The 11,247-nt window shown below is 34.5% G+C and overlaps 1 protein-coding gene across 1 annotated transcript; it reads left to right on the top strand.

The window, feature by feature from the left end:
• Positions 1 to 996: 996 nt before the first annotated feature.
• LOC117423202 (UDP-GalNAc:beta-1,3-N-acetylgalactosaminyltransferase 1-like) lies at positions 997 to 4,893 on the top strand. Its single transcript, XM_034038700.2, has 2 exons — positions 997 to 1,186; positions 3,057 to 4,893. The coding sequence occupies exon 2, from the start codon at positions 3,060 to 3,062 to the stop codon at positions 4,089 to 4,091; it is 1,032 nt and encodes a 343-aa protein (XP_033894591.2). The 5' UTR covers positions 997 to 1,186; positions 3,057 to 3,059; the 3' UTR covers positions 4,092 to 4,893.
• The last annotated feature ends 6,354 nt before the right edge of the window (positions 4,894 to 11,247 follow it).

Genomic DNA, 11,247 nt, shown 5'->3' with positions numbered 1-11,247 from the left:
GTTATGTCACAAATTGGATCACTTAAAAATAGAGAAACAAAACAAATAATTCAAAATGAATAATAACACTAATATGCAATTTAATTTAAAATAAAAAGGACATTCAAATAAAGATGTCAAAAGATTGAAAATCGAAGGTCAAATTTGATTTGTGCACTAAAGTAAAGGGTTTTCACCTCTTCTCTTTTTAATATATATATATTCAATACATATTATGTTAACAATGGGAATGCAGGCTGGATCCTTATATTTTATAATCTGTCAAAATGCCTTTCTTCCCATTGTATGTACCTGGTTAAAAAGGGATTCATGGTTTGACATATTGATAATTACATTGTCTGTGTATCATTCTCTTTGATTAGGGTAATGAAAGCATTGCTGATGCTTGTTTGAGTTTAAAAATCAATGTTAGTGTACATAATACTAGTAAAAACTCAAACCCACACATGGAATAGGGTACCTACACTGTTTTTACGAGAACCCCCATTGATATTTTGCTTTGTTACAAGGTTAACATATTTGAATAGACGCCTATACCACATGTTTTATTATTATTATTATTATTATTATTATTATTATTATTATTATTATTAATTTTTTTTTTTTTTTTTTTTTTTAACATTCATTGGCTGGCTGTAGGCTACGAGGTGTAATGCCAGACTTCAGTATCGTTGGCATAACCCCACCCCAAATAAGTGTTTACTTCTACTGTGGTAAATATGTGTACATTTGCCCTACAGCAAAAAGTAAATGAGAAATGGGCTTGAGATGACAAAACGCAGCCTATATGACATCCACTAAAAGAAAATTATATATATATATATATATATATATATATATATATATATATATATATATATATATATATATATACACATACATACATATACATACATACATATACAATTCCCAACCCCCAATCCCCAGCCCCCAACCCCCAACCATGGCAACACTTAAATGCCACTGGAACCTTTCTCATTAAGCTGTTTACAGCACAGGTAGACACACCACTTCACCTCGACTCCAGGCTGGAGTACCACGACGTTCATTTTCAAATGTCTGTGTCTTATTAGTACATCTCTAGGATATGTTTCTGCACTATTCGTTTTTTGTCTAAGTCTTCATATTATAATTTAGCACTCTGGAGCCAAACACGTTCGCTGCCTGAAGGTCTTCCAAGTTCAAGGTAAACAGTTTTTAAAGACATTTGATAAAGTATACACCCTACCGCTATTGCGGGAATTGAAGCACAGCTGTAACGCAATTGATTGTTTTTCCATATGGCTTGCTATTCTAGGAAAACATTTTATCGATGTTATTTTCTTTTGAAACTGTTCTCCTCTTTAAACAAAATACAGTTCAAATCGCCAGTGTGTTTCTGTTTTGTTGTACAGACCCTGTAGATTAAAAAAAAAAAAAGCTGTGTGCGTTTTTAAAAGCAGAATGTATGGTGATAAAATAAACTCGCTTCTTAACAAGACGATACACAAAGAAGAGCGGGCTATTTATTGATTTTGAACAATAAGTATGAACAAAAACACCATTACCGTATTCCTTTTTATGTAAGACTAAACCTAAATGTACCACTTTCAATTTGAGGAAAAAATAAAACATCAAATAAAGTTTCATTTACAAAGATACAACCTCAACTACGCATATAAGAAAAGACGTATGGAGGCAGTTTGCGGTCATCTGCAGTCACCCAGAGCATTATGACCACAGCTGCATGCTACTCACATTTCCACTAGTGATTACTCGGACTTCTTTTTCTCCCTTTTTGTGAACCGTGGTATGTATTGGCATGTCGAAAAATACGACGATGCCTCGTTGTAAACATGCCCAATCACTGCCTGTTTTTTTCTTCTTTCTCATTCATGATGAGAAAACAAGCAGCTGAGGCACTAATTGATAACGTAAATGCGATTTAAACACTAAGAATAATGTTTATTTTGCTTTACCAGACAGTACCACTTGAATCGATGTTTATTTAGTTCTATTTGTAATATGTTTTCCATGCATTCTGAGTTATCTTGACCAAATATTTATCTGTCTATTAAAGTTCTAAATTGAACTGTTTGTTGTCTACTTTCCTAAATAAGTTTGCTGTAAACCTTGTCTGGGATTTATATACCTGTCCAATAAGAGGTCAATTAATATTTGTTTTAATTACTAAAAGCATAATATTGTTTTCTGTGGTAGGCCTCTATATCAATTTCCATGGTCAGGCCAAAAGGGTTAACTTATCGTTTTTCTCAAATGGTAAACTACACAAAACAAAACCATTGACACAAATATTAAAACGTGTAAGATAAACAACTAACACATTTGCAAAACTAATCACACATTCCACTCAAGTACTTTTGACTAGTTATCACTTGCTATTTCAATCAGTTATCACCTGTTTCTATATTCAAGTCTAATCATAGTTGGTGTTGTGTTTCAATAGGACAGGTGGACTAGCCATGTCTGAAAATACATGAATCACACAACACGAGGAATGTATTTTAAATAGTTTTGGAAATCACATTTGTGTAATCATTAGTCATATATACGAGACAGAAACTATAGGTTTAAGTGACCTCACAACATTTCTATCTAATTTATGCTGTATATGTAGTTTGATATTCCCATGTAATGAACACGTTTGGAACTGCACCATTATTTATTTGTTTGGCAGATGCCTTTATCCAAGATGACATACAGGTCAGTACAGTTACAATGCAAGATTAATATTTCAATACAGTCTTGTTTACAGTGAGTGCAAATAATACTACTGAAATACAAATTGTGTTACATAGACTAAAAAAAACGTTCTTTAATATGTCTAATATTAAACTAAATAATCATTAAATATGTTGGAACACATGCAGTACATTTACAATATGAAATACAATGAGCCTAATTATTAGATTTAACATGCTCAGTTCATTTGGCAAAAGTGGTATTTGGTATTTCAATTAAATGTTTGAATAATTGTTTTAGGCGTATCCAAAATTGTGCATTTGTAATTGAGAAAAACTGTAATAATAATAATAATATAAAGATTTCTCTTGCAGCTGATGTACCACATGGTTTGGATTAAACAGAAGGCCATGAAGAGAATTTTTTTTGTATTTCTATTCATAACATTTATAACTGTGGGGGTGTATTTTATGATGTGGGACAATGGAAAGAGGAATAAGGAAGGGTTGAGTTTGAATGACATGGTTGTGGCTAATCCGGTTTCCAGCAACAGTCTCCTACAAAAGATTTTGAAGGAGGACCCTAAATGGCTGCAGTTATATGAAGGTGAACCAAAGCACAGACCCAACTTCACCTACTTAACCTCGGAACATTCCAAATGCAGGGATGATGCACCTTTTGTGGTCATTTTCGTTGCATCCCGTCCAAGTGAAGTTGAAGCGAGACTGGCAATTAGAGCTTCTTGGGCCAGTAAGAAGCAATGGCATGGGAAATCTGTTCTAACCTTGTTTCTAACAGGCAACGAAAGCAGAGAGCAAACAGGAAAATTATATTTAGAACATGAAAAATACAGAGATATGATAATGCAAGACTTTCTCGATTCCTATCAAAATCTAACACATAAAACCAGAATGGCTTTTCAGTGGCTACATGATTTCTGCCCAAAGGCTAAGTACATTATGAAAACTGATTCTGATGTCTTTGTTAATCCTGGCAATTTGGTCAATTATTTGCTGCAGCAGGCTGAGACAGAACATTTTTACACAGGCTATCCATTTGTGAACACGTATCCATACAGAAACGTGTTAACTAAGAACTATATCTCCACTGAAGAGTACCCTCTGGATATATTCCCTCCCTATGGTAGTGGGCTGGGGTATGTTATTTCAGGGAATCTAGCATTGAGAATCTACGAGATGATGTGCCATGTCAAGCCATTTAGGATTGAAGATGTCTATGTAGGAGTCTGTGTGAAGTTATTAGGAGAGGAGGTGCATGTACCAAAAGACCACCTATTCTTCCTCTTTAAAACAGAACTGGCAGACAAAATTGAAAGTTTGATTGCAGCACACTGGGTGGATCCAGCAGCCATGAGACATTACTGGGAGACACTTCACAGCTCATCTTAATATAACTGTGCAGTCAACACTGTAGGATGGGATGTTTTTTGTGTTTTTCTTTGACGCATTACTGTTTTTAGAAAAACACACATGCTGTTTAAGGTAAAATACCCTGCTGGAAATTCCAACAATGACCAGAACTTAGTAAGAGTCAATTGTTGTCTATACTCCTAAATTAATTGATTTTCTATAAATCCAAGCATCTCTTTTATATATCTGCTGGGTACCCATTTGGAAACCAGTAAATATTTGTCCCCATTCCTAATTTCACTGGCACGTCAGATTCTAGTGAAGAGATTGCATGTGGTCTGTCTGTGTTAAACAGCTTAAAACATTGGGCCATATTTACAAAGCATTTACCACCACACACAGTTAACACTAAAAAGAAAACAAAATGCAGTGGTTACAATGCTTCAAAGAAATAACTTATTTAGTTAAATTAGAAGCATGTTTCCTTCTAGTTTTATAAGATTAGCAGTTTGTTTTTTCGCTTCACAAAAAATGGTATAAATGTACAGTGGTAAATGCTTTGTAAATATGACCCACTTATCTTCAAACCTGTGTAAGCCATGGATATTAATATATGATTTAATACAAGTTATTTTTATTGTGTATTAAAATATTGTGTAAAAAAAAATTTCCACATTCAAATAAAACTAAACTTTTAAACCATACTATACAAGTAAATCCCTGGGGAAAAAAACTGGAATAAACTATCCAAGATGACAAATGTTTTTCTACTTGGTTTAAAGTGTTTTTAAAGCTATGGATACATAGCATGTCTTTGTTGTTTCTGAAACTGGAGCTTGAAAAAGGCACTGAAGGGTTTCCTTCACATACAGGCATGCTGTAAAAGCAATGCTATCAACTTGTGTCAAGAGTCCCCTGGGAAAGGGCAGGGGAGTTGCGGCTAACCCGGAGAAGGTTGTCTCAACTCCAGGAAATCTACATAATTTACTTATTTAAGGAATCCTAATAACCATATCTATCTATCTATCTATCTATCTATCTATCTATCTATCTATCTATCTATCTATCTATCTATATATACACACTAGATATGTCACCAGGCAACGAAGGGCGTGCTAAGCAGCTGCCATCTTAGAGCAGTCAATGCTCTTGCAGTCTCATTGGATATTGTTGAAATGGGACTGGATGTTGTATAGTTTGTTTACATATTAACTGTGGCGTAACTAAGAGCGATGACCGCAGTAAGATGGCGTCTGACTAGCACACGGCAGCCAGGAGTTATATATATATATATATATATATATATATATATATATATATATATATATATATATATATATATACAGTACTGTGCAAAAGTTTTAGGCAGGTGTGAAAAAATGCTGTAAAGTAAGAATGCTTTCAAAAATAGACATGTTAATAGTTTATATTTATCAATTAACAAAATGCAAAGTGAGTAAACAGAAGAAAAATCTACATCAAATCAACATTTGGTGTGACCACCCTTTGCCTTCAAAACAGCATCAATTCTTCTAGGTACACTTGCACACAGTTTTTGAAGGAACTCGGCAGGTAGGTTGGCCCAAACATCTTGGAGAACTAACCACGTTCTTCTGTGGATTTAGGCAGCCTCAGTTGCTTTTCTCTCTTCATGTAATCCCAGACAGACTCGATGCTGTTGAGATCAGGGCTCTGTGGGGGCCATACCATCACTTCCAGGACTCCTTGTTCTTCTTTACGCTGAAGATAGTTCTTAATGACTTTCGCTGTATGTTTGGGGTCGTTGTCATGCTGCAGAATAAATTTGGGGCCAATCAGATGCCTCCCTGATGGTATTGCATGATGGATAAGTATCTGCCTGTACTTCTCAGCATTGAGGAGGCCATTAATTCTGACCAAATCCCCAACTCCATTTGCAGAAACGCAGCCCCAAACTTGCAAGGAATCTCCACCATGCTTCACTGTTGCCTGTAGACACTCATTCGTGTACCGCTCTCCAGCCCTTTGGCGAACAAACTGCCTTCTGTTACAGCCAAATATTTCAAATTTTGACTCATCAGTGCAGAGCACCTGCTGCCATTTTTCTGCACCCCAGTTCCTGTGTTTTCATGCATAGTTGAGTCGCTTGACCTTGTTTCCACGTCGGAGGTATGGCTTTTTGGCCGCAAGTCTTCCATGAAGGCCACTTCTGACCAGAGTTCTCCGGACAGTAGATGGGTGTACCAGGGACCCACTGTTTTCTGCCAATTCTGAGCTGATGGCACTGCTGGACATCTTCCGATTGCAAAGGGAAGTAAGCATGATGTGTCTTTCATCTGCTGCAGTAAGTTTCCTTGGCCGACCACTGCGTCTACGGTCCTCAACGTTGCCCGTTTCTTTGTGCTTCTTCAAAAGAGCTTGGACAGCACATCTGGAAACCCCTGTCTGCCTTGAAATTTCTGCCTGGGAGAGACCTTGCTGATGCAGTATAACTACCTTGTGTCTTGTTGCTGTGCTCGGTCTTGCCATGGTGTATGACTTTTGACAGTAAACTGTCTTCAGCAACCTCACCTTGTTAGCTGAGTTTGGCTGTTCCTCACCCAGTTTTATTCCTCCTACACAGCTGTTTCTGTTTCAGTTAATGATTGTGTTTCAACCTACATATTGAATTGATGATCATTAGCACCTGTTTGGTATAATTGTTTAATCATACACCTGACTATATGCCTAGAAAATCCCTGACTTTGTGCAAGTGTACCTAGAAGAATTGATGCTATTTTGAAGGCAAAGGGTGGTCACACCAAATATGGATTTGATTTAGATTTTTCTTCTGTTCACTCACTTTGCATTTAGTTAATTGATAAATATAATCTATTAACATGTCTATTTTTGAAAGCATTCTTACTTTACAGCATTTTTTCACACCTGCCTAAAACTTTTGCACAGTACTGTATATATATATATATATATATATATATATATATATATATATATGTTAACAACTGTTCTGAGATATGTGTTAATACTCACAAAAGAAAGCTAAGAATATTTTAAGAGAGTTAAGAGTATTTTTTTCATTTAATAAACAATACAATTCTGTCAACTTTCTGTAGTTAGAGATTGGTTTAAATTTCTTAAAAACAAAACAAAACAAAACAAAAAAACATTCCAAGTCATTATAATATACTCATTACAATATAGCTTACTGTACTCACATCTGTGCCCTCTTTTTCCTTACTTTCAGTTGGCACCATTGGTGTAACTGGTGTAATTGATATAATTGGTGTAATAGGTGTCCTAGAAATTGTGGGTTCAGTGTCACATGATTGGTCCCATACAGCTAATTTAGCTATTTGTAGTAAAGACTCAAAAGTTCTTACGGTTTCCGGTAACACTAGAATAAACAACAAAATATGACATTTTTTTAAGTTAAATAGCTTTGTTCCCATAATATTATAGCGTTATTGCTTGTGAAAATTTAATGAATGAGACTGGAGGCGGAACTCAGAACAATCAGCTATTATTAAAAATGTGTTTAACCATTCAATTAATGCAATATTTAGCAATATAGCTAATAAATATTTAAACAATAAAATACCTTGCAACGAATACAGACTTTGTTTTAGGCTGGCATTTTTCTCACGTATTTTTTTAACTTCAATCTGCAATTCTTTTGCTTGACCCTTAGACATGTCGGCAATCTACAACAAATGCATATGAAATTAAATTATTACTGTATATATAAAAGTAGCCCACCCCTTATGAAAATGTACCATGGTTCTCGTACCACTGGATTTTTGAACAAGGTGCAATGGTATCACAGTGAAAGTACAATGGTAACAACATAATTAGGGCTGTGTAACTAGAATTATAGTAGGGCATGGGTAAAAGTCGGACAAGTTGCTGGACAAAAACTGATCTGATCGTCTTAAAACCGACACCATTTGATTACTCCTCATTATGGCACTTTAATTAATTAATATAATTACTCCTGGACCAAGGTAAAACTCGAGAACATTTGGTGCTGAAAGAACAGCTCCAATGATGCCAGTTCTCTGTGTGTCTCGTTTAAAGATCTTTGGCCTGGTGCAGTAGGGATTGTGGGAGGGGCGACAATCACTGCTCTCGAGTGCTGAGGGTTGCGAGAGTGATTCTTTTTCAGTTTAATTTCTGAATATAGAAAATAAAGAGTGGCTAGCACTTTACTTTAAAATAAGCTCTTAATAATCAATAATCCCTTTTATAATGATGATTCTTGTCATCACGGACAAGGAGTAATCGTTTGATGTCAGTTTGGCCTCCGGCAAATTTGATGGTCTTTTACCCATTCCTAGCACTTTTAAACGTCACTGTCTTTTTTTAAATAGAAAAAAAATAATAGTTTTAATAATAGTTTTCCAAAATCATTGAATACGTACATTTAGAAATCACTAATAATCACTATGTATTTATTAAATAATGGTAGTTCTAAATTTGATGTAGCCTAAATAGGAATAGGAATAGGAAAATAGGAATGTAAATTACCTCCCATTGCAAGTATTCTAGCCCTGCAGGGCATCATCTTTCCTTGTCCTTTCCAGCGGACCAAATATTCTTTATTGATGTCTTGGGATCTGGGTTTTCTCCGACTACTAACTGTGTTCCTCCAATTTCGACGGACAAATCGTCTGGAAAGTCGAAGACGCAGTATTTTTCATGTTTTAAAATAGATTGTGGTTCTTTGAAGTTTAAGGCTTTGAATTTAAAAAGAACGATTTCTGCGCGTGCATTTAAAAGAAACCAACGGTGCTTGCTGTCTGTTACCAACTCGTGCACTGCAACGACACTTCATTGCACCTGTATCTATTAATAGTCTACTCTAGCGTGTGTTTGTAATTGTATAGCGCTATTTCAACATGGACATTTTGTAGGCTATATTGTATAAAAACTATATAGGAGAGACAGACAGAAATACATCCGTAAATAACAATGTAAAAAACGTCCCACTTCCTATTCATGGAACAACTCCAAGAACCACAAAGTTATATCGTCAGAGGAATGAAATTTCAACAAAGAGAAGAAAAATAAATTAAACAGCTGGCCAGGATCACATTGTCACTGATTACCTTGCACAAGAACCCTTAATTGAAAGGTAAGACTTTCTTTTTTATGTACATAACTTTTTTTTTATTTATATAAACAATTAAACTTGTATACATTACAACAATATAACATTAATTCTGTATCCTAATTCTATAACAATGTATTGTTTATCATTGCTTAGATGGAGATTGTTATTTAAGCCATTGTTTATCTGTATCCTAACAGTGATGACTGCAGTAGTGACGGTGAAGAGGCAGGCCAGCCTCAATGATATCGAGGACCTGAATGTAGAGGTGGGACAGAAAAATATTTTTAAAAACAAACAGTAATATTATGGAAGATCCCTAGGGCCAGGTGAAAAAAAAAAAACAACAACAAAAAAAAAACTTGAACTTTCGAATTTAAAAATCATTTTAAAGTATTATTAATTTACACTAACAATTATTTGTAGGAAGGACAGGATGTTTTGGGCCATGTTCAAGATGGAGAGATTACTGATTGCTACCAACAAAACCATCTACAAAATGTATGTAATATATTTTATATTCTAGACATGTAATTTTCATAAGACCTGCAAAATGAAAAGGGCCTTTGAGCTGTAAAGAATGACTCTAAATGACTAATATATTTATAGGAAGAGGTGATTATTGTGATATAGTAAAAGCTATAAAGTTTTAAATTCTTTATTTGTAACCCTTTAATGTGGACTTTCAATTCCACAACGTTTCTGCCTTATTTTGGATGTATGGAATCAAAGTTCCCCTAAAATGGTATCAACTAAAAAACAATCATAATTTGTTTACATCATTGATATATACACTTTTTAAAAATATAATATTTCTGTAAAGTTATAATAATTATAAAACAAAAACATAAAACCTAGCTGCTGTAATGACTTGGAGCTTAAAGCCTGCTTGTTCATTGGATTAAAAGCATTTGCAATATTGATTCATTAATGCAAATTTTTTTTTTCTATTTTTTTCCAGGAATGTCTGTTTGATTCAACATCTTTTGATGCAGAAAACTCTATTTATGAAGGATCAAACATTACAAAGGGACGGTTACTTGCAATGTTAATGGCCCATACACTTAAACATCATGTGTCTGGTGTAGCATTAAAGGAGATGCTGGAAATGTTAAATATAATTGCTCCTGGTTGTGTGCCTAACACTATGTGTTATCTTAACAAAACTTTCTTTAATCTAGCTGACAATGCCTAAATACATTATTATTGTCCAGAATGCCTGAAAGGTGTGGTGAATGTAAGTGTGTTATAAATCAAAATCAGTGCCTACAGGATAATTGTTTCTTTCTTGTAATGCCTTTATCATGTCAAATAAAAAAAATCTTCTGCAGCAGCCCAACATTTATCATGCACTCAGGTCACATTTTAATTCTGATGACCTCATAGGTGATATACAAATGGAAAAGAGTATCAAAACCCCAAATGATCTGATTTTGTTGAAAATACATTTCTTTATGGGATCTATTCTGACTTGACTTGTGCTGCATAAGTATTTATGCGTTGTAGCTTAACCATGTATGGAGAAAATGAGAGCGCTTATTTGGCATGTAAATCAAGTCAGAATAGGGCCCTGTATGATGGCTAAAATGCTTTTAGAATTGAAAAATTGTCTGTATTTGTGCTGGGTAATTTTAAACACTGCAGGCCATTTGACAGTGTAATATTGTTTTAAAAATATGTATAACAAACTAAATTCCCAGCTGATCTGAACATATCTGTAATGATTTGTATTGGTGTTATTGGTTTGTGAAAGGAAACCCTTTGCATAATGGCATCCTAATTGTATGGTTCTGCACAATTTCTTTTGTACATGCTTGGAGTTCAAAAAAAGGCAAATTTAACCTGATGGATTGTTAAATAAAGCAATATTTTGAATACTTTGATTGTTTCTTGATTTTCAACATACTATTATGCCTATAACAACTTTTTATAAGAACATTTAATATGTTGAATGTATATATTTATAGCATGGGTGCAATAATATAAATTGCGACAACACTCCAGTAGAGTTAATTCTATTCAACTCCTATAGAATTAATGTTTTACACCCCATAGTGTTTTTTTTTCAACACTAAACAACAGCGTTAAGGAAAAACAACAACGTCCGGT

The sequence above is a fragment of the Acipenser ruthenus genome, chromosome 17 (assembly GCF_902713425.1).
Source record: "Acipenser ruthenus chromosome 17, fAciRut3.2 maternal haplotype, whole genome shotgun sequence".
NCBI classification, from domain to species: domain Eukaryota; kingdom Metazoa; phylum Chordata; class Actinopteri; order Acipenseriformes; family Acipenseridae; genus Acipenser; species Acipenser ruthenus.
The sequence above is the reverse complement of the archived record's forward strand: the minus strand, read 5'-3'. Positions and strand labels throughout refer to the sequence as shown.